General features: G+C 49.8%; 1 protein-coding gene across 4 annotated transcripts in view; it reads right to left on the bottom strand.

The window, feature by feature from the left end:
* Positions 1 to 24326, bottom strand: part of PRICKLE2 (prickle planar cell polarity protein 2) — a 322178-nt gene that overhangs the window by 35623 nt on the left and 262229 nt on the right. For all 4 annotated transcript variants that reach the window (XM_044253230.1, XM_044253232.1, XM_044253233.1 and 1 more), the window contains 5 exons: positions 22513 to 22626; positions 18880 to 19017; positions 13918 to 14121; positions 10380 to 10566; positions 4507 to 5379 (listed from right to left, as the gene is read on the bottom strand). In XM_044253230.1, coding sequence (XP_044109165.1) covers positions 4507 to 5379; positions 10380 to 10566; positions 13918 to 14121; positions 18880 to 19017; positions 22513 to 22626 — 1516 coding nt within the window. The remainder of the gene's footprint in view (positions 1 to 4506; positions 5380 to 10379; positions 10567 to 13917; positions 14122 to 18879; positions 19018 to 22512; positions 22627 to 24326) is intronic.

Raw genomic sequence — 24326 nt, 5'->3', positions numbered from 1 at the left:
TCTCCAGCTTCGGTCCTGCCCTGCCCTGGCCAGACGGACGTCAGCAGACTGGCTGCAAGAGGAAAAGAAATCCCAATCCCGACTGTGACCATGACTCTTCCTGTGGGGACTCTATCAAGGAGGTTGAGAGCAAGCGCCTTGCAGGTTGAGATTCTGGCTATCAGTAGTGACCATGGTGAGGTCACAAATCCTGTGGACTTGAGTATACTTCTCTGAAATGGGCAAAATAATCAGACTTATCTCACAGGGCTGTTATGAGGATTTAGAGAGACGTCACATGGGACATCACCATCATGTCAGACCATAGTCTGTGGTCTTACAGTTGTCGCCCGTTACTACTAACATCACCGCGCACATGTCCATGGTACGGTGGTCGAGGGCACAGGCCTGGAGCTAGACTGCCTCCCGCTCCTCCACTTCCAAGCTGGGTCGGCTTGAGCTACACAGCCTCTCTGGGTCTCACTTAGGTCATCCTTAAGAGGGGACTAACAGTGGGGTCCACCTCCTCCAGCTATGGTGAGCTAGTTCACACAAAGCCCTTAGAATCTACCTAGTATGTGCCCAACACCCCACAATGCCCGTGGCTGCTGCTATTACTATGTGCAGTACTAGGGTCGCCCAGGCTGCAAGCTGCTTTGCGGGCACGTTTAGGCAATGACAGGGTTCGAGAGCTTCTTCAGGGCTCCACATGGTGCTGGTGTCAATGGCTGACAGTGCTTACTTGACTCGCTCCGTGTGAGCCTAACGGGTGGATGGTATTTTCCAGGGACAAGGGGCAATGTGCTCCTGGTTCTAAGCAAATCAGGACAGGGCAAAGCCCATCTCTAAGGCTCATAAGTCCTTGAGGCTGTTTTTCCAGATCTGTTCAAAGGAAAAATGCTGCCTACAACAAGATCATGCTTTATGCCAGATTAAACACGACAAACTTATTCAATAACATGAGTTATTGACGATGGAAGGAAAAAAAATCCATTATCTAGAAAACTAGCTTTCACCTAAGGATTAAGGTGTTTTGGCTAAGCCTTCTATGACCCATACTTGTTACTCACAGACTGGGATTCCAGGATTTAAAGATACACAGTTCTGAGCACTGCCTTCTCAAAACATGAGGGAACGTTCTAGCAAAATTTAAATGCAACAATGGGGGTTGGCAGCAAAGCGACCGAGTTTCCAGGTCTAGTCAATACCACGTCTTGGGTGCATGCATGGACGTGTGTATGCGTGCGTGTGTGTGCATGCCGTGTAGGATCTAGAAGGCTATCTAAGGTTTGCTCCAGTGACCAAGGGCGAAGCAGTGCTTAGAACATGAGCTGCAATCTTTCTTCCATACGGCTGTGTCTGACAGATCTATGGAAACACAGGGGCACAGAAGGCATTTCTCCAGTTCCCTGTTTCTCATGCTCTTCGCATGCTGGTTTAAAAAAGGAGAGCGTCCCACAGGAACATCTGCAAACCTAAAAATGCAAACCTGCGCAGCTGGTGGACGCTGGGAGATGTCAGTAGCCCAAACATTCGTGGAGGCCCAATCTGTGCACCAGTATGCTTGGGATAAGAATGATGAAAATGCAGTCACAGCAAAAAATATCACGTGACCCTCATAGAAGGTCCTCTGTGTCAAAGACTATATTAATGAGTTTACATGCATTATCATAGACTTCTCCCCAAAACACTATGAAGGACGTCCTGTTACTCACTAAATTCCACAGATGAGGTGACTGAGCCTTACAGAATGTAAGCAGTTTGTGGAAGGCCACCCATCTTGGCCATGATGAAGGCTGGATGTGAACCGGTCTTCCAAGCCATTAACTGACAATCTGAAAGACTGGAGCTCCTGTGAGAACCTCCCAGGAGACTAAGGATGGGGTTAACTCTGGGCCCGTCCTACCAGCTCCCTCCCGCCAGCTGTGCTGTCCAGACAGGGTGGCTGCTAGCTCCACGTGCCTACTGAAGTTAAATGGAATATCAAATTCTGCTCGGTGCTCTTGAGCACTTGAAACGGGGCTAGCACAGCTGATGGCCCGAAATTTTAATCTCATTTAATTTTCATGAATCCAAATTTCAACAGTCACATGTGGCTACTGGCTTCACGGGGCAGTGCTGATTTCTGGATTTTTTTTTTTTTTTTTCGTAACGGTATCAGACACAATTCAGGGAGGCTTCTCCTAATCTCAGAGTCAGAGGGACATTCCGTGCTTTGTCCAAGAGCCCATAGAAAATCATGGGGATAAATGCGTCTTCTTTAGGATGCGAGATGGTACATTCTTCAAACATACACGACATGGCCTTTCCAATATTTCCCAACACCTAGATCTGATTTTCTCCTAAGTCACTGCATGAGGACAATCAAGTCAAACAGACAAGCGCACGGACAGCTGTTCTCAGACAGTGGCTGCATCAGCTTCAGCAGGAGCTGGTTGAAATACAGGTTCCCACCCTGTCCCCCCGCGCCCCCACCCCCACCATAGGGTCTGATGCAGGAGGTCTGAGGGGACTCCCTGGAGTCCATGTTTGCATCAAGCAGCCAATATCAAATGCACGTGGTCTAGCTTCGAAAAATCCTGCTTCAGAGGCTGAATTACCTGTTTATCTTCTGGCATCCTAAATAATTATAGCATATACATTTTTCAAGAACAGCACACACTGGGCTGAAAGCCAGGCAGTCATCACTCGGCACTAACTGCTCGCGTCTCTGACATGCGGTAAGACGCTTAGTCACTAAGGCCTCGTTTTTGTTTCATCTGAAACAGGAGGGTAGTGATACCTGCTAGCTGTCCTCTAGGACACACGAGAACACAGACGTGAACGCATCTCAGAGGCGTAAGGGTTACAAACATCCTGCGGAGACCTCCTAGGACTCACAGACCTGTTTGCTGGTCGAACAGAGTTTAAATAGATTTCACATTTTAAAAATCCCCATGTTTAGCTCGTCTGGAGGAACTGGAAGTGTTGGCCACCTGGTATGATGAACAGCACCGCCCGGGGTGGGGGAGGGTCGAAGGCACACGTTCAAGTCCCCACTCCACCTTTTAAAAGCCAAGTGACTTGGGGGCAAATTCTCCAACGTCTCTATGCTTCCGTTTCTTCCATTTTGACATGAGACTCTGAATAGTATAACCATTTTCTAGGGCTGGGAGGGTTTCCTTACGTGAGTTAATATTTATGAAGTGCGTAGAACACAGTCTGGCACAGGGTAAGAGCTACGTTGCTGCTGGGTGAATAATTAAATATCGTTGCACATGGCAACGACCCGCTAGAGCTGAGCAGGGGCTGTCACCTCCGGATGGGGCTGGCACGTACAAGTTCATCACAAGCACCGCCAAGACCCATGGAACTCTGGGGTCCCTGATGTAAGGGGTAGGCGTGCGTCCCCTTCCTCGGGTGTTCCACCTATAAGGGAAGCACCTCTTGGGGCAGTCCTTCTCAGCTATCGATGGCAAAGGACCCATTTTTAATGTTCAACCCCCCGTGGGAGAATATGCAACCCTCCTGAGCGTGGCGGACACACAGCCCATGCCACACACAACTCACAACCCACGGCACCCTGACTGGTCCACACCTGGACCAAGAAGACGAGCCTGCTGCGCACACACTTGCGGCAAGTTGCGGCAAGGTCAGATCGTTCCAAGAGTTCCTCGACATTGCCACTTTTAGTACTTGTCTTGCTGCAGACTGCGCTTAGCTTCCACACTCAGACTACCTATCACGGAGTGCCGTCTTAGAGAACTTCCACATCCGTCCCCACAGGTCCCACAGGCTGCACCATTTGTCTGGAAAAAGCAGACACTGGATGGTCTCTCTCTCTTCCCCCTATGCTCCTTTTCAGCCTACTTCCCTTCTCCTGTCTGCTCCCCATTTCTTTGGTCTCCATCTACACATTGAAATGAGTTCCCTAATGCGATACTAGAGTTTGGGATAGCCTTAGAAGCTGTCACAAATGCCACGGTGTCTCAAGCACGACCCGGTATTGCGAGTACAGCTTCTGGCTCATAGCTGCATCTTCTCCTGAGTGCTGTCCTTGGCCAACAGCCCCTGCCATGCCCTCTGCCCCTACCCACAACCTCGTCCAGGAGCCACTCTCTAGCAGCCCAAAGCCTGTGACTGACAGATACACAGTACGCGGGACTGTCAACCCCTGTTGCAAGAGGGAGCCAACTGTACGATGCAACCCATCCTCCAGAGCCCCCTGTGGGGTCAGGCTGCAGTCAGATGCCAGTTCAGATAGCATTCTCTGTGTGGCTCCTCCCCCAACGCCAGCCTGTCTCTCTGACTCCCCTTCCCCGGGAGCCCGCCCTCACTGTGTCACAGACATCCTCATCCCTGCCTCAGGCTCTGCTTACAGGGAAAGTGATCAAAGACAGAAGCCATCTGAAACCACGCTTCCCCTCCCCGACACCCTGCTGGAGAAAAGCACATGGCAAGAATAACATGAAAGTCCTGAAGACCAGCCTCGGGTCACCTAGAGATCATTACCTCTTGCGTTCTGTTTTCCAGATGACCAGAACATACCTGTTGCATTAGACAGGGCCAGTGACTCCATGGAGCCCGGAGGGGTCTGCTCTGTGGGTGTCATGTTCTCGGTGTACTTCAGGGAACTGATGGGATGGCGGGTCCGGCACTGCTGAGTGGCTATGCCTCCTTCCTCCTCCTCTTCCTCCTCGTATTTGGCGACTGGGATGTTGCCTCGGGTCTCACTAAAGCTCTGACTCGACATATCGCTGTAGCTCTCCTGGGATCTCATCCTTCCCGGGTAATAGTCCTCTCGGCATTCCTTCATGAAGCTGCCACCGTGCCCCTTCAAGGCCATCGATGAGCTCCTTTTGGGGTTGCTGAAGTGCTTGGCCCACATGTCGGGCTGGGCCCCGGCCCCCTGCCCTCCCGGACTGTAGGAAGTTCTGATGTTGCACTGGCTGAGAAGCTGCAGGGGACTCTGGGACGGGTTCTGCTCCATCTTGTTTCCGTAATGGTAGGGCTCGTCCCGGCTCCGCCAGATGGGGTCCCGGTTGAGGCTGGGCGTCTGGCTGGACAGGCTGAGCATGTCCATCTGTAGTGACAGGGGGTCCACGTCGGCCGACAGCCGGTTGGAACTCACCTGCAGCTGGCTGTGCTGGTTTAGCATGGGCTCCTCCGTCTTGCCCTTGTTCTTGCCGATTTTGGCACTGCGCCGGGACTCCTTAGCCCGGGCGTTCTGGAAGGCCGAATCGGATGAGTCAGAGCCGTTGGGGTCCTCGCCGGCACTGCAGGCCCGTGAGCAGAATATCTGGCCCTGCTTTGGGAGGAAGGGCCGCCCCAGGAGGGATTTCTTACAGTGAGCACAGCAGAAACAGGTCTCGGTGGCATGCCAGTGTTGGCCGTCATAGGTCATCTGACCTTGGTCGATCCCTAGGGATGGAAAACACATGGAAGAGGCTGACAAGTTTGCTCAGAGGCCTATGTTAGGATGTGAAACACACAGCATCCTGGTTTGGCCCAGGGTTCCAAATACAACAGAATAAAATAATTATAAATCAATAATCAGGGCCTCACATAGATTGTAGTCACGTCCCTTTATGAGAACCCCCTTGTTCTACCAGTCAGCTGCTTCTGAACTCATTTGCTCCAAGCAGAGAAAAAACTAGATCAAAATGGCCTGTCCATGCATCCTTCTGCCTGGGACAGATTCTCCCAGACAAAATTATCATCATGTTACTAACACAAGATACAGAACTGCTCTAAGTGCTCTGCATATACGTAAAGTCACTTAACTCCGCCACTGTAGGAGGTAGGTTTCTAATGGGTTTCCATTTCTCAGATGGGAAAACGGAGGTACAGGAGGGCTAAGTAACTTGCCTCACTCAATGCAATTAGGAATCTCGGGTGAGATCTGTACCCGGAAGTCCTGCTCCTAACTGAGAAACTAACATTTCCTTTTCACTCTCCCTGGGGGTCTGCTCCAATGCCAACTCCTTAGAGAAGTCTCCCTACACATCTGATAGCATGTTCTCCACGGCTCTTCACCCTGACCTGCCATATTTTTCTTCAGAGCAAGAGCCCTGCTTGACAACACACAACTACATGTGTGCCTCTGCTTATTAATTCTCTCCCCCACTGCAAGGGAAGCTCTAGGACAACAGGGTCCTTAATTTTCTGTGGCACGTCCAGGAACATGGCCTGACATATTGGAGGGTCTCTTTATAGAGTGAATGGATAACCTGAAGCCCAAACTGTCCCCCCCTTCAGATGAAAAAATATCACTGTTAACAGTTCAGTGGAAAACATAAAAATGGATTTCAACACTTGGTAAGGAAAAACCTGGGTGTGGTTCATCAAAAGCAGCCTCCATAAGCAATCCACCTTTTGCTTAATGTCACCAGGGAAGGAAGAAACACACTTGCTCCCCATGCAAGGGCTGTCCCTGGTTTGCATATTCTTGTTACACCTGCCCTGCTGGAACCTTCCAGAGGCCCAAGGGCTCTTGCTTCTCAGCATCTCTTCTGCCCCCTGCTGGTTCCAGGACTCAATCTCTCTGGGGGCCACCAACTTCTTGCCACCATTGGGCCATGAGCTTTGGGCAGGGCTAAAGCCATGCCTGGACCTAGTACCAACCAGTAAAAAACTGTATTGCCCAACCTGGTGGCTGCTTTCAGAGTGGATCTAATTCCTACACTAGTCCGACAGGAGAATTACGTGGGCTCCCCTAGAGTGCCTCCCTAGGTCACTATCTCAGCAAGGCGCTCTTTAGACAGCAGTTGCTAAGCTGGTAGGATGGAAGTCTGGATGTGGGGGGGTGGGGGGACCCGTTCCTGTAGGGGGATCCTATGGGGCATGCAGTCTCATGCAAGTACTATAGAATGGAAGGGGACCTGTGCAAGACTCCTGATTTCTGATAATAAAAATCTTCCCAGAAATGGAGTTCTAGTGTTGAACCTCCACCTTTAGGGGCTAACAGTCCGCAACCCGGACCTTCCAGGAATCACCTTGATAGCTGTGTCTAGAGAGGTAGTAAATGAGAAACTGGAGAACTACTTCTAAAGAGAAGGACAAGAACAAAGGGCAAAAGCATCTGTCCTGGCCTCCTCTGCTCCCCGCCCCTACCTTCAGGTCCCTGGAGCCCAGGGAGAGAGAGGCACAAGGCTCTCTCTATTGAGCTCTGCCCCAAATTAAGGGGTCTTGGCTGATTTGGGAGTCTGGCCCTAGGGACGAAGAGGGGACTTTCAGAGGGACAGGAGTGCCACAAAGGCCACTCGAAGGCAAAGTGGCCACTGTGGAAATTCATGCCTTCTTATCTGAGCACCAGAATTAGGGGACCCAGAGCTGCGGCTCCATCCACACTTTGTCCCAAGGCTCCTGGGAGGAAGCAGGGCGGGCTGCGAGGTCTGGAGTCCTGCAGAGGGAGGCTTCAGGAGTCAGTGAGGAGTCCGAGGAAGAAGGTTCCCACCCCGGCTGCACCCCATTCCAGCCGGCTGTGACACAGCTGCCGAAGCGCATCCGCCCAGGGTCTGATCTCGGCCCGGTGGCTGTGTGACCCTAAGCAAGTGGCTTGATCTCTCTGTGCCTCAGTGCCCTCTGTGGCAACACGGGCATGACAACAGGTCTGGCTTCCCAGGGCTGTTGTGAGTTCATGCGCAGACGGGCTTAGACCTGTATCTGCCAACTACTGTCACTGCTCTTTTTCTCCTATTTTCATTACCTCCTGATGCCCAGCTCCCCTTCTGCTCCGAGGGCCACTGCCCGGGTGCAGTCCAGGAAAGGCTCTGGGGCTGGCTCCGTCTTCCCCGCCCTCCCCTGCACAGGGCTGCGCTCACCCCCCCACCCCCGCTGCCCAGCATCCCCAGCAGCGGCAGCCTTCCCTGCTCCCCATCAGAGGCACACAGGAAGCCTGGTTCCCGGGTTTGTCCCCCACCAGCTGCCTCTCCGAGCTTCTGCAAGGAAGCTGTGCTCCAGTGTGGCAGTGGGGCCCCAGTAGTGGGGACGCGGCCTTGCAGAAGGCTGGGCTGGGGTGAGGTGAGGCGAGCAGAGGGGAGGCAGGTGACAGACAGAACGGCCCCAGAGGCCATGCAATGCGGTCCCTGAGCAACATCCCTGATGTCAGACGGTCCTTTGAACTGGTTCTGAACTCAAAACATCTGGAAAAGGGCTGTGCTGTTCCACATCTAAGCGTTCCTTTTTAATCCCCCCCTCTAAGCTCTGTAAGCCCTTCTCGGAGGGTGTGTGTGTCTACTGCTGCTCTAGCCTCGGTCTGTTTATAGGACTGTTTACTCGGCGATGCGCAGGCAAAAGTACCGTTGCCCTGGCAACGGCCGCCTGATGCACGGTCCACTCTGAGTGGCTGTATAAATATGGAATATTTGTGTAATATGGTCAGAGCAAAGCACCAGGAGATAGTGGTATGCAGGGTATACACAGCACACCCTTTCACTGTTGCAGGAAAATGAGGTTTCACAGAAAAGTAGATGAAGGGAGAAACCAACCAGGGACCACATTTGAACTACAGCAGTGATAACACTGCAGGCCACAGAGGTCCCCCTCTCTGGCAAAACACTGATGCTTTTTTATGGATTTACAAGGCAGGAGAAGGCAGTGCCGATCAAAGTGGTGAACAGCTAGAAGGGGAGAGAAAGAGAAGAAGACAGAGGGGCTTTCTGAGGCGGACCTGCTGTGGTGACAGACAGATTTTTCTCTCTTCCAAGTTGCTGAGCAAATTCTAAGTGGCAGTTTCTGGAAAGGCTTTGAAGCCTCAGTGGAAAGGGACAGGAGAAACAGCAACACTAGCGAGAAGGGGGGTGTTGTGGTGGCAGGAGAGAGTCCGTACCCTCGATGCCTACTGGTGGACCCAGAATCCATGCACAGGGAGGCTGGCTTTGGGACCGGCACAATTTCCCCCTCCCCCTTCCGACATAGCCCACCTGGCCTTCCTCACGTGGCCAGCCACCTGTCCACAGAGAGCTCCCCATTTCCCAACTCTTAGCATCAAAGCAAGTCCGTTTCCTTGTTTTGATCTTGTGAGAAAGGAAAGCCAGTGGGCCCTTGGTTGAGGCATTAGGCCGTGAGAGGGTGAGGCTGTCAGGGCTGCAGGGGGAGGTGAATCTGATGATCACCCAGGCCCCGGGCAAGGACTCCAACCCCGAAAGGCCTCCTAGAAGCAGGCCTGATTCTGGGGGACAGACTGCTGGACCACAAAGGACTCCTGAGCACACAGTAGGTGCGTGGTCTGCAAAGCTGTGATTTTTAGCAGCTCCCAAAGCTCTCCTAAAGACTAGCTAGGTTTTCATCAGAATGTATCACTTCTGACGAGGCGGAGAGGCCATGTGCCTTCTTTTGGTTCCTGATAAAATCCTTGACTTGGGGCAACATGGGCTCCCAGACGATTACTTCCACATCTCCCAACCAGGGGCAAGAAGCTGGCGGCTTCTGAGCAGATTTCTTGGAAGGGCACAAGCCGCGGGAAGAGCAGGCTGCTGGCCTCTCCAACAGTCACCCCCTGCCAACTCTTTCTTTTCCTTTTTAAAGGGTGGCTCCTTCTCAAGGTGCCACAACAGGCAGGTTGGATGAAGAAGCCACAGACACAGCCTGGTCTGGAAGATCGCTGAAGGGTTGAACAAATCCGTTCTTTGCGAAGGGAAAATGATGTCCATCGCCTCAGATCTGCTGCTTCTTTGGGGGAGTTTATGGCTTATGAGCTATTTCAGGTTCTCTTGCTTTGTATTCGGCTGGGTCAGCTTTAGCTGATTTTTTTTAGGACATGCTTGCCAGAAACCATTTGGTTTACTTGACAACCCCTTCCTACCAAGAGGACTATGCTGGTTCCTCCCTCTGCTGATCTTCAAGTTTTCCAAGGAGACTGTGGAAGACATCTGTTTACATTTTCCCTCGGAGTTTCCTTCTGGGACCTCTCCCCCTCCCCCGGGTAGGGGAGCTGTACATCACATAACCCCATGTTGGGGGTGGGCCTATGACTCAGGCAGACCAACCGAAATACCCTCTTCTCTTATTTCTAGGGTGAAACCCGTGACCAAACCAGGGATGCTAAGGTTTGTATTTGGAGGAACTGATTTGGATACTCGGACAGACGTGGCTCCACTCCTTTTGAGAATGCAAGTGCTAAGGCTCTGTATAATTAGCCAGCATGTGAAAGCAGCTTGATTTTTACCAATGCCAACAGAAGGCAAGCAGTGCTGAGACACAAAGGATAAAAAGACCTCCAGACTTTAAACCCTTGAACCATCCATACCTGAAGCAAGCCCACTCCTTGGCCTTTCTGGAAACGTGAGCCAAGAAATCCCCCCCCTTTTTTTTTTCGCTTAAGCCAGTATGAGGTGAGAGCCAAAGGGCTTCTAACTACACCAGACACTGAGGAGACCCAGTCACAGCAGGATTAAGCTAAGCACCAAACATCGCCTCACCTATGTGCTGCGCACAGGTGTCGCAATATTCTGCATACAAGGACTCAAAGCAGTGGCAACAGTAGGGCCTTCCCTCCTTCATGATGTAGCGCTGGCCGCCAAGCACCGTCTCGCACTCGAAGCAGCAGAAGTGTTTCATGTGCCAGTGCCGCCCCTCAGCTTCTGTGCATTCGTCTGCAAAGATGATCTAGAGATGGGGAAGCCAAAGGATCAGTGGTTAACACCCAGCCAGGAGAATGCACTTTAATGGAGAAGAGCTTACAGGCACCCCAAACTAGAAGGATGGGAAAACAAGACTTTCTCACAATTTACTCAATTAAAAAATCTATCTGTATATGTCCTGTCCTACATCTCTATCAGTGAGCTCCCTGGGATTTGCCTAAAGCACAATTAACCACAGTTTTTGGTCTGGACAGATACTAACTGAACCACATTTTAATAAGAGAAATAAAGTTCTACCCTGAAGAATAAAAAGCAAGACCAGACACCAATGGCTCGTGGGCACTTTGGACAGCACGTCCATGTCTTATTTGGCTGATGCAACATCTTTTTAAAAATAGGAAATGTTATTTTAACACTTAAGCTCCTGGTTTCTTAGTTGAAAACAAAGTATTTGAGAAGGAGGACTCCTGCTTCTAGATGAGTGGTCAGTTCTCCAGTTTGGTCCTATCTTTCACCACTCATTGCTGTCTTAAAATGAGTCACCTTCTTGTACACAACCTGTCTTGCCCTAGGAAGCATTTGTGTTTTGACCTCTCCTATAGACTTTTTAAATTTCAAAGCATGGACTTCAAAGCTGACTACAAACCGTAGTAATCCAGGCAGTGTGGTCCTGGTATAAGAACTGACATAGAGATCAACAGAAGAGAACTGAAAGTCCAGAAACAAACCCAAACATTTATGGCCAACTGATAATCAACAAAGATGCCAAGGACATCCAGTGGGGGAAGGAACGGTCTTTTCAACAAATGTGGCTGGGACAGCTTCGTCACCACATGCAAAAGAACGAATCCGAGTCATATACAAAAACTCATTCAAAAGAGATCAGAGACCAAAGGAGCCATAAACTATAATGCTTACAAGAAAACACAAGTGTGTGCCTGGATTAGGCAATAGTTTCCTCAGCTATGCCATTGCAAATGTAAACAACAAAAGAAAAAAAAAAAAGGTAAATTGGACCTCATCGGAACTAAACACTTCTGTGCTTCAAAGAACGTCAAGAAAATGAAACTGTAACCACAAAATGAGAGAAAATAGTTGCAAAGCGTGCATCTGACACCTAGGATCCAGTCTGAACTAGTATCCAGAATATGCAAGCAACTCCAGAATAGAAAGAAAAATCGCTCAATTAAAACAAACAAACAAAAAAACCGGCAGAGGATTGGAATACATAGTTCTCCAAAAAAAGAAGATACACATAGCCAATAAACACATGAAAAGATGCTCAACGTTATTACCCATCTGGGACAGACATATCAAAACCATAATGTGGGGGACACCTGGGTGGCTCAGTTTGTTAAGTGGCTGCCTTCGGCTCAGGTCATGATCCTAGCGTCCTGGGATCAAGTCCCACATCGGGCTCCTTGTTCCGTAGGGAGCCTGCTTCTCCCTCTGCCACTCTGTCTGCCTGTGTGTTTGCTCTCTCTCTCTCTCTCTCTCTGACAAATAAATAAATAAAATCTTTTAAAAAAAACAACAACCCATAATGTGGTGGGTATCAAGGAGGGCACGTATTGCATGGAGCGCTGGGTGTGGTGCATAAACAATGAATTTTGGAACACCGAAAATAAAATTAAATAAAATTTAAAGCAAACAAACAAACAAAAAGAACCATAACGTGATACCACTTTGCACCCACTACCACTACCATAGCTTCTCTGAAAGAAAGTCTGCATTCCCTCAACTTGGGCACAGAATTACCACGTGACCCAGCAATTCCATGCCCATGTATATACTCAAGGAAACAGAAAATATATGTCCACACAAAAACCTGCATATGAACGTTCATAGCAGCACTGATCATAATCTTCAAAAAGTGGAAAGAACTTAAATGTCCATTAACTGCCTCTACCTAACATGACCTATACACGTGACTGAATATTACTCAGCCTTGGGAAGGAATAATATACCCATACACTACAGTGTGGATTAACCCCAAAAACATTACACCACGTGAAAGACCACGTCCAGAAAAGATCACACATTGTCTGATTCCACTTATGTAAAATGCCCAGAATATGTAAATTCAGAGACAGAGAACAGATTAGTGGCTGCCAGGGGCTGGAGAAAGGGGGAGAAGGGAAGAGGCTGCTAATAGATACAAAGTTTCTTTTGGGGTGATAAAAAGGTCCTGCGATTAGCCAGCAGGGAGAGTTACACAACTTTATGAATATACTAAAACCCACCAAACTGGACACCTAAGAAAGGTGAACATTATGCTAGGTGAATTATATCTCAATAAACAAAAATTTCAAGACACCTCAATCATCATATTCTATTTGCCATTAGATAACAATAAAGTATTAGGAGCACTAATTTCCAGAGGTAGAAACTGAGGCAGGAAGGTAAAGTGGCTGCTTGAATCCCAGTGGAACTGAATTCGGTTTCCCAAATAACCATCTAGAGGGTCTCTCCAGAACATCACCAACAGCATTAGAATCCAAATTAGTTAAGGCTAGCCAACTTCCTCCTAAAAAAGCGAACCCTCCCTAGGCAGGTAGGAGTGGGCTGTGGCTGAGAAAGGAGAATGCTGCTTTGCAGAAGCCCACACCACCATTTGCAGGGTCAGATGGAACCAGAAATACACTCTGTGCAGAAGGAATTATTATTCCCATAAAAGTGGTCAGGTTTAGAATATTCTCTTTTCTCCTCCAAACTTTTCTTTTTTTTTTTAACTTTTTACAGGAATATAAGCTCCAAACATTTGAAGCTAAAACAGCTATTCTCTTTCTGCGGCTTAAAGGTCATACCTGGGTGTGCTCCTGGTGGGAGAAAACACCAGGCACAGGCTTGGGGGTTCTAGTCCTCTTTGTGACCTGGGGTAGCAAATTCAAGTACCTCTCAGAGCAGGGCTCTCTCCTAAGGGCGTATGCACCTGCCTCCTGAATCCCCATCAGAACGTTTGTAAATCATGGGGACACTAAATTGTGGCACCAAATGTCCCTCTTCTCAACACTCTGTCCCATGGGAGCTCAGGAATCCCAACTATTTTAAAACTTCAGGGCCACACCATGACTGAAGATTACTTCCCGGCTGAAATCTAAAGTTTAAAGCTGCCCAGTGCCTTTCTTGGAGAGTTTGGAACTGCCCTAGTGCCGGCCTGGATGCCCAGGACACAGCCACTTCCAGACGGGCCAGCAGCCAGGGAGGGCTGGGGTTTCTCCAGTGAGGCTTAATACAAGAAGGTAGACCAGCCCGTGGTTTCCCTCCGTGCAGAAGAACACAGGACCAAGAGGGGCCTATGGCAGGACCGAGGGGCGATGGGCGGAGCTGGCCCCTCCCACCCCGCCCCCCCACCCCGCCCGCAGCGTGCTCTGACCTCATCGCAGGCTGCGCAGCGTGGCTTCAGGCACTCAGCGTGGTGCCGGCCACAGTAGATCTTCCCGTCTTGGTAAAAGTAGATCAGATCCACCAGCAGCTCGTTGCAGACGGTGCAGATGAAACACGGCGGGTGCCAGCAGACACCGTGGCCAGCGCGCGACGCAAACACGGCGATGTCCCCGCCGTTAATCTGGCCTCCGCACTGCAAGGCAAGCAGACAGGTCAGTCCAGACATCATCCCCCTCTCTGCCTCTCCGGGGTCACGCATAGAAGATAAGAGCCCACCGCTCCCACCGAGGGCTGGTCACTGTGCTGCCTGCCTTAGGTACATGGCAGGGCAGGTTTTGCTTGCCCTCCCTCCCACTCTTCCTCCTTCCAAGGAAGACAAATAAAAGTCGCTGAGAAAATCAGGACTTACAAGGTGGGAAAGTCAGAAAACTGGAGCTCTACAGGCATGGGGCAAACCGACTGGGGCTGAAGGTGTCCATATCTTCTAGAAGCTCCCAACTCCATCCTGGGGCACAGCCCAAGTTTAACACCAGGAGGAGTTGGGGGGTGGAGGGGAGGGTTGCAAGAAGGGTGCTGTACCATGGGAAAGGGAGGGGCTCCCGGGTGGCTCAGTCTGTTAAGCAGCTGTCTTCAGCTCAGGTCATGACCCAGGGTTCTGGAATTGAATCCCGCATTGGGTTCCCTGCCCAACATTAAGTCTGCTTCTCCTTCTCCCTCTGCCTCTGCCCCTCCCCCTGCTTGTGCTCTCTCTATCAAATAAATAAAATCTTAAAAGAAAAAAAAAAAGATGGGAGAGAGAGGGACGCCTGGGTGGCTCAGTGAGTAAAGCGTCTGCCTTCAGCTCAGGTCATGATCACAAGGTCCTGAGATCGAGTCCCACATTGGGTTCCCTGCTCAGCAGAAGTCTGTTTCTCCTCCCTCTGCCTCTGCCCCTCCCCCTGCTTATGCTCACTCTCTCTCTGTCAAATAAACAAATAAAATCTTAAAAAGAATAAAGAAGATGTGATTGATATATGCAACGGGATACTATGCAGCCATCAAAAGAAATGAAATCTTGCCATTTGCAACAATAGGGATGGAACTAGAGGGTATTATGCTAAGGGAAATAAGTCAGTCAAAGAAAGACAATTATCATATGATCTTACTGATATGAGGAATTTGAGAGGCGCAGGGGGGTCATGGGAGGAAGGGAGGGAAAAAATGAAACAAGATGGGATTGGGAGGGAAACAAACCATAAGAGACTCTAAATCTCAGGAAAGAGACTGAGAGTTGCTGGGGGTTGGGGGGTAGGGAGGGGTGGGCTGGGTGATGGACATTGGGGAGGGGTATGTGCTATGGGAAGTGCTGTGAACTATGTAATCCTGATGATTCACAGACCTGTACCCCTGGGCCAAATAATGCATTATACATTAATTTAAAAAAAAGAAAAAAAAAGATGGGAGAGGGAGTGTGCTCATAAAAGTACTTTAACAATTTCCCCAAAGCTTTTCAGGCATGTTTGCAGTCTGATTTCTCTAACATCTTTTTGCCTAGTCTTGACTGAAAAGGTACCACTTCTAAGGCCACGCTAGGGAAGGGGCTTCTCTCCCCCTTTCCTGTCATCTCTCTCATGTTCCAAGTTCCTCTCCCAAAGCAGAAAGGAACAGGGCAGCATCTCTGATATCCCACGTTATAGCTGAGGTTGGGCCTCGGAGGGGAGGAGTCAAGTGTGAGATGGTGGGTCCAGGGAAAGGCTCTCTGCTGACCATGGTGTATTTAAATAAATGAATGTTTATTTATTTAAAGGCTCTCTGCTTGGCCATGAGGTTCACGGGCTGAGAATCTAGTTACTCGGCCCTCCGTGAGTGGCTGGCTTCGGGGACATTGTCTAAAGGGTAGAAAAGATACCTTCAAACCTTCCCCACACCACAGCCATCATAAGGGATTACATGATTCATAGGAAATGGAGTCAAGGTCTCACGGAATGGTCTCTGGGAGCTCATTCAGGCAGTGACCAGACAAAAGAAAGACACTGTTAACCCAAAGTACAACACTTGCCTTTTAGAACATCAGTAGACCTGGGATAGGGCCGTGGTAACAGATGAACTGAAGCACATTACAAATTTCAAGGGTTTATTTGAGCAAATACAGATTTAAGTCAGGCACTGCCCAAAGGAAGGTGGTTAGGAGGCCTTCACCTACCTGGAGCTAGGAGGGAGATGCTTAGAGAGAAGATGGGGGCCAGGGGGCAAAGCAAGGTAATTATTTGACTAGCTGCAGCTTACGTGGTCGCCTTATTTGAGAAAACTTAGTTGCCTGTTGGCGATTGGTTAGTCTTCAGTGTTATTTTCTCAATACTAAGACACTGCCTTTGGCTTGGGTTTTGGTTTGCTCATGTAGGTAATGAAGGTATCAGAGACATCTCCGTGTCAAGGCCTCCTTGTTCAATTGCTTTAACGATACAGAATAACAGAATAAGGTAAGGGAATCCTCACCTTAATTCCATGATGGAGGCATTTCGCAGATGACAAAATGGAGGAAAAAGAATAGGGGCAAGGTCGTCGGGCAGAGACATGAATCAAACTTCTCTGCCTCCGTGCTCTTGTCACTGTTGTACACAACTTTTGATACCTGCACACGAAATGTCCGACCTTCCTTTGTCCTTAAGAGAATGCAGCTGAGCTGGTTCCAGGAGACCGATCTCAGAAGGGCAGAATTCCTGATATGAGGACACCGAATCTCACATATTTTCTTTTCTTTCCTTTTTTTTTTTTTTTTAAATTTTAATTTATTTTTTAAACTGCTGTTAAGTATTTTTTAAAAGGATTTACTTATTTATTTTAGAGAGACAGAGTCGGGGGCGGGGAGGTAAGGACAGAGGCAAAGGGAGAGAGAAACTCAAGCAGATTTCTCACTGAGCAGGGAGCCTAATGCTGGGCTCGATCTCACAACCCTGAGATCACATCTGAGTTGAAACCAAGAGTTGGACACTTAACCCACTGAGCCACCCAGGTGGCCCATTTTTAAAAAATATTTATTTATTTATTTTGAGAGAGAGAGACTGAGAATGTGGGCAGGTGAGGGACAGAGGCAGAGGGAGAGACGATCCTCACGCAGACTCCCAGTGACTGTAAGAGCCTGATGTGGGGCTCGATCCCAGGAGCCTGAGGTCATGACCTGAACTGAAATAAAGAATTGGCCGTCCAACCGACTGAGCCACCCAGATGCTCCCCTCCTTTTTTTTGTTTCCCGAATCTCACAGCTCAACCACTGACCACGTACATCTCAAGGGTGAGTATCAGAGGTGAAGACCCCGCTTCCCAGCCTCTGGTCCTGTGCTCCCCCTACTAGGGAGCATCTCCACCCCCCGCCAAATGCCTCTGAAATCTCAAAGAAGGGCCACAGAACGGCACCCACTCCCCGCAGGGAGTAGCTCTACTTCTCACTGAGGCAGCTTCCACATCGTCAGCATCCGAGTGGTTTCCTAGAGAGCTTCGGGAGCTGGACGAGGCTTTTCAAAGAGCAGCAAAGCCAAGAGCAGGGCCAGAGGGATGGCTGAGAGGAGGGGCAGGGAGAACCCAGGCAGGCTGCCTGTCCACCTTTCTTGAAAACCCTCCGCCCCTGGGCCCTGAGTGCTCTGCAGGAGAGTAGTGGGAAAAACCGCCCCCAGACCCAGCTCAGTGAGGCCCTGGGGAGGATGCGAGGGGGAATGCATGCATTTCCCTAAAGAACCCTCAAACCCAGGATGACCATTTACCACCTCTTTAAGTGGCCCTGGGTGGATGCCATGGTCCAGGCAAATTTCATTTTCTAAAGGACTCATTATTTATTTATTTATTTCCTTTTAATGAACATATAATGTATTATTTGCCCCAGGGGTACAGGTCTGTGAATCGCCAGGTTTACACACTTCTTAGCACTCACCATTGCACATACCCACCCCAAAGTCCATAAGCCAACCATTCTACCCCCACCTCCCAACCCCCAGCAACCCTCAGTTTGTTTCCTGAGATTAAGAATCTCTTATGGTTTGTCTCCCTCTCCGGTCTTGGTCTCATCTTATTTCATTTTTTCCCTCCCTACCCACCACGAGCCCCCCGCCCTGCCTCTCAGATTTAAAGGACTCATTTTAGGCCATAAATCCATCATGTCATTCCTATGCTTAAATCCCTCAGACGGCTTCCCATCTCCTTCCCGTGGTGAACACAACTGGCCCTCCACACACTCTGCTTTCATGGCCTTCCTCCCTCCCTCCACTCCCTCTTCTGTGCCACCATCGCCCATGTGTTGGTCCCGGAACACAATAGAAACGCTTCTGCCTCCGAGCCTTTGAGCCGCCTGTTCCCTCCGCCCACTGAGATCTGCAGGACCCACTCCCTCCATCCCTGAAGCCTTTGCTCAGAGGCCACCTTCTTCTTTTTTTAAGATTTCATTTATTTATTTATTTCAGAGTGAACGCAAGCCAGAGGGAGCACGAGGTGGGGAGGGGCAGAGAGAGAGGAAGAAACAGACTCCCCGCTGAGCAGAGACACCCCCCTGCCTCCCCCTGACGTAGGACTCGATCCCAGGACCCTGAGATCAGGACCTGAGCTGAAGGCAGACGCTTACTGACTGAGCACCCCCAGGCACCCCCAGAGACCCCACCATCAAAGTGCAGCCTTGCCTGGCCACCTTCCTGGAAATCCCGAGCTCCCCACACCCCCCCAGGGTTTGCAGCCTCCTTCCCTGCTGTATTTTTTCCTCTTTATTTTACTGTTTGACTGTTTCCCCTAGAATGGACCTCCTCAGGAGGACAATCAAAATCTTTCAACAGCTTTCACATCTTTTGTTCACTGCTGTATCGCCCAGAGCAGGAACGGGGTCCTCCCCCCCCGCCCCCGTAGGCGCTGCAGGATACCGCTGTTGAAGGACCGGCCATGCATGACGCGACGCCGGCGCGATCCCGCCCCGCACCCCGGACTCCACGCTCACCTGTTCACAGATGGCCCCCGTCATCGTGACGGGGAAGGGCCGGACATTCCCGCGGCCCAAGTTTTCACGTTTCCTCTGGTTGCTGAAGAGCTTCAGCTCCCTCTTCTCTTCTTCATCCAGTGAGTTGCAATATCGAACCTGGACAGACACAGAGAGGGTCATGGGGGGACGTCGCCCCTGCCCCGTGGGATTTCTGCAGCCCGCGCCCCAGACTTCTCCTGACACCTGTTCCCACTCGGCTTTACAGCACTGGCCTGCACTGGCGCACCAGCGGGCTCGGGGCTGGAGAACGTGAGTTTCTACTGAAGCCAAAAGAGCTGACCAAAGGTGCCGCAGTCCGGAGCCCGAGTCACGAGCAGGCTCAAGGTTCTGAAACTGTCCCGCAGCCTTGCTACCCTGCCCTCCTGCCCCATGAAGGTCCCCATCATGTCGAGAAGCTCTGGGGCTAGTCAAGATCTGGGACTTTTTCCTACTTTAAAAAATGATATGGATCTTCAGACGGATTGTGGGGTCCTGATACGTTGCCCTCCCTGCGTCCATGTGAGTGATCCCTGACACCGAAGGATGGCTCCAGACCAGCGAGCCCGAACAGCGGTCAGAGAGCTCCCAGCTGCTTCTCCCACCTCGTTTTGGGGAAATGGGGAACCGAAGGCTTGAGGTAAAGGAGTTGGTCCAGAGGTACATGTCCCGCTTCACAGAAGTCCCTGCGTGTTGATCTGTGCGCAGGAGGAAAAGGGCTGCCCACTGGTCTGTGGCTGATCCGTCTACTTGCGTGAGATATTTGCCCTCTTATGAAACAAAAACTCCCAGCATTAAGGGAGGGGCACTATGGACGCTCAAATCCAAGATTTCCCGGTCTTCCCCCTGATTAACACATACCAGGGGAATTCTGCCATAGTCTTGAACCATTAATACCGTTTTTAAAATGGTCTCACTTGAGGTGCCTGGGTGGCTCAGTGGGTTAAGCCTCTACCTTTAGCCCAGGTCATGATCTCAGGGTTCTGGGATCGAGCCCTGCATTGGGCTCTCTGCTTGGCAGGGAGCCTGCTTCCTCCTCTCTCTGCCTGCCTCTCTGCCTACTTGTGATCTCTCTCTGTCAAATAAATAAAATCTTAAAAAAAATAAAATGGTCTCACTTTTAAAAACTTGAACACATTTACTTAAAAAGAAAGTATACTGTGACTATACATTAAAAATCAGTATCACCTGTAAGAACCAGAAGGTGACCCTAAAATGAGACAATGTGAGAATGAAATCATATTGTTAGATTCTAGCAACTTCCGCTCAGGGGAGATCCTGAAACGGCGATTCTTTTTTTTTAAAGTTTTTTATTTTATTTAATTATTTGACAGAGAGAGATCACAAGTAGGCAGGGAGGCAGGCAGAGAGAGAGGAGGAAGCAGGCTCCCTGTTGAGCAGAGAGCCCGATGCGGGGGCTCGATCCCAGGACCCTGGGATCATGACCTGAGCCGAAGGCAGAGGCTTAACCCACTGAGCCACCCAGGAGCCCCATGAAATGGAGATTCCTAAGGCAGTTACCTAAAAGTGGAGACTGGTATGAGTTGGAGAGATACCAGGAAACTGGGTAGCCCAAACTGAAATCCCACCTCCCTGCCCCTGGGGCGGATCCTACCTGTTCCATGTTCCATCTAGAGGAATAAAGCACAATTTAAAAGGGAGTGATTCTCTTATTATGCAGCTCACTTTCGCTAACTGCCATGTCTATGCACCACCCCAAGTCCTGTGTCTGCCACCCTATGGGAAACACAGACCTCGTCCCACTTCCTGTCCTCCTCTGGAGTAACAGCGGAAAGGTTATGTGAAAAGCTCAGATGGCTTGTGATGTGACGGGCGTTGGCAAGTCTGTAGACCAGGTCTACTGCTTCCTAACTGGGAAACCGAGGCAGCTAGCTCAGTCTCAACTGCTTCCTCTGGGCAAAGAGTGAATGATCAGATACTGACTTTAGAATCATCACTCTTGGTCCTCAAAAGGGCCAGGTCAAGTGGTCAATCTGCCCACTGGGTCACATGGAAGGAATCCTCTCCAGCAGGAAGAAGGAGTTTCTTTTTTTTTTTTCTTTTAAAGATTTTATTTATTTATTTGACAGAGAGAGATCACAAGTAGGCAGAGAGGCAAGCAGAGAGAGAGAGGAGGAAGCAGGTTCCCCGCTAAGCAGAGAGCCCGATGTGGGACTCGATCCCAGGATCCTGAGATCACGATCTGAGCCGAAGGCAGCGGCTTAACCCACTGAGCCACCCAGGTGCCTGGGAAGAAGGAGTTTGAATGGTCTCTTTTCATAAACCCACAGTTAACTGGAAATCGTTAAAAGCAGAGCACAGATCCCCTTGCTCCAGCAAGCAAACAAGTGTTAAAAGGAAGTCGTCCTGTGGATGTCCCCACGAGCACGGAGCACCACTGTGACCGGACTAGCCCAGAACATAGGATTATACCACTGACGTTTTATGGATGTGCTCTTAAAGAAAGGCACTCCCCTCCTGCTTGTAAAAACCCACATTTTCCCTTCCAAATTATTTAACTGGGCATCCGGTTACAGGGCTTGCTCTCGGCTTTAAAGGGGAAAACATCGTTTGTATTTGTTTTATGAAGTTGGAAATGGGCGACAGGAAATCCTGGCTCTCTTTCTAGGGACTTGCTTTAGTTTTTAAGCTTTTGTTTCACTGACTCAAATTTATTTTTGAGGCTGCCGAATTATCCCTTTTGATCCAAATACGGGCAAATAAAGACTAAAATAGCACCTACTCAATTTCCCAGGAGATCCGGCTTGTGGGTGGGAGCAGTCGGTAGAAAGCTGGGGTCCAGTTCCCTGGAGGAGTTATTTCTCCTTTCAATTTAAAATCGTTTAAAATGCAATCAGCTAAGTGGACAGTTCCATTCTAGGGGATGACTGCTTTTAAAAACCAGATATTTCAAAAAATTCATTTCCAGTGTCCAAACCTAAGCCCTTTAAGCAGGATGATCTTTTCAAAAATGTATGCATGGATTTTCCCTTTATGAGCAATTCGACTTCAAAGATAAGCAACGCCTCATTACAGCGTCTTCTATCGGGGTTCAGGAAAAAAGGACAGCCTGCAAGCCAGCCTTCCAGGTGTACAAATGGTGAGTGAGCAAAGTTGGCCTTTCAACGACAAAAACGCAGATGTTCAGAGCTGCAAAGCTGGATATGTGACTTCTATCACAGCATAACGTGGAAGACTTGCCCACTTACTTAACATGAAACGATGCTGAGAATGCCAGGGAATCATGTTTTTGCAAGGCTTGACCTTGGACTGGCCCGGGAAATCGCAATCAGCTGAGGGACTTGGGCAACTAGCACATTATTCTTCAACTAGGAAAATTTGGGCTTGAGCTTTTAACTTTTAGGGCTCCCCGGATGCCCCCAACAGCTAGTTGTGCTGGGCTCGGAGATGAATCCAGCCCATAACGAGATCTGCTTTCTGGAAAGTGTCGGGCCGTTTCTTTTGGCTCTAATTAAGGAAGCTAAAACCTAAAATGGGCCGGAGTTTTTCTCCGGAGACCTCACTGATCACAGCATTCTGATTATGGAGAAGGTGAGCAATTCACAGAACCTTCTAAGACAAGTCTTGCTAAGGCCCCCGGGAGCTCCTCCTTACCTCATTGTCATGCGGCGGCAGCTGGTGTAGTAGCTGCTTGATTCGAAGCTTCTCTCCGGGGCTGTTGACGTAGGGAACCTTCTCTTCTGGGAGACAGCTGTAGTACTGATGAACCTGTAGGGTGCAAGCACATGGGTCACTGCCCGTCCCCACTTCCCCCGGGAAGAGGATTCCGGCAGCAGGACACATTCGACTTCCCGTCGTTTCCACCCTCCTGCAACTTAACAGCATCTGCCTTTCTCACGGCAAGCAGACAGATTCATCCTTGAAGAAAGAGTGGAGCCAATCACCCATATCTTGGGGCTTTTCCCCCGTCTTGCTAGGGGAAAATAAAGCTAGTACACTTTCCTAGAAAAAGAGAATTTGGCAGAGAGGCGCGGGGCGGGGGGGGGGACCCAGAGGGTAGAGTTTTGTCGGCAGGCTCCCCGCCCTGAGAGAGACAGAGAGAGAGAGAGACGGAGAATGAGAGAGAGAGCAACTTTACCATTTTCTCTGAGTCTCCGGCATGCGCCGTGCCTCCCTAGCCAAAGGGATGTGTCGGTGCCTGTCTCACCCTGAAGTCAGAGCCAGGCTCTGGCACTCGCTGAGCTGCTGGGTCCCTTGGCCTCCACCTACACGAAAAGCCCTCTAGGTTTTGAGTGCTCTGTAAGGACAGGTAGCAGTTTCCAACTGTCTGAAAAGAGAGTCACGATGTCTGGGATACTGAGTACGTCATTACAAATGGTCATTGACAGATATTGCTGCACATCCCAGAATGCTCCTGTTTACGGCTGTTAGGACATAGTCTTGTCCTTTCTGGGGCTTATTCAGCTCTAACAAAGACTTGGGAAGGCATCTAATTTTGCCTAAGAAAAGAAAACAGACATTCTGTTATCCAGCTGTATGCAAAACTCGGGTCAGGAAAAACTGGCCAAAACAGAAGGTTATGCTATGATACAGGAGGGACAAGAAAATTAAAAAAAAAAAAAAGAAAAGAAAAAAATCCCACAAGCTCAGATGACATCATGGAAAATTCTTTCCAACTATCTCTTAGCATCATGACCAGCTCTTGCGAAACAAGGCATTCATTCAACAAGACACAGAAGACAGAAGACTTGAGGCTCTAAATTCATTCCATTTGTTCCACTCCGCAAACTTGGTCTAATTCCCTTGAGTTGAGGGAGCCCTGGACATGAATACATGTTTGGGGAATGCTGGGGCAAAGAGCTATGAAAACTCTGTCTACTTTTATCTCCAGAAAGGAGATCATAACTCTTAAAAGGTGGGAGGCGGGAAAGGCTTGGCAGTGACAAGCCTTCAGGAAGATGCGGAAGCCATCTTTATTTTCGTAACACACGACTGTAACCATTCACCATCATGTGCATATTCCTGTCTCAAGCAAAGCCCGAAGGCAACCATAAACAGACTGCTCATAGACTAGCTGGCTTTCTCAAGACAGGGCCATGCAACCCCTCCCTAGAGGCATCTGGTGGGGAACCGCGTACTGGGATGGGAAGGAAGGGCTCCATGTTTTGAAAGCAGCCCACAGGTTACCAGCACTCTCTCTGAGAAGAAAGGAAAGCCCAGATCATGAGTTAGTTTGGGAGGAGGAGCTGGCCGTGGGCCCATCAGAGACCAGCACCCCATTTTGTGCTCAGAGCGAACTACACATCACACGCCACGGCCAGTAAGTGCAGGCAGAAAGCTGAGCCCTGTGTCTTGAGGAATGGGTCTCACACCCCAAGCTGAGAGACTGCTTGTAGCCAAGCCTTGCTGCAATGTCCCTTTGTCATTCTCACGCTAGTGACAGAACCTTAGGGACGGATGCTACTAAG

The sequence above is a fragment of the Neovison vison genome, chromosome 6 (assembly GCF_020171115.1).
Source record: "Neovison vison isolate M4711 chromosome 6, ASM_NN_V1, whole genome shotgun sequence".
NCBI classification, from domain to species: domain Eukaryota; kingdom Metazoa; phylum Chordata; class Mammalia; order Carnivora; family Mustelidae; genus Neogale; species Neogale vison.
This window is presented reverse-complemented; position numbering and strand designations above follow the sequence as displayed.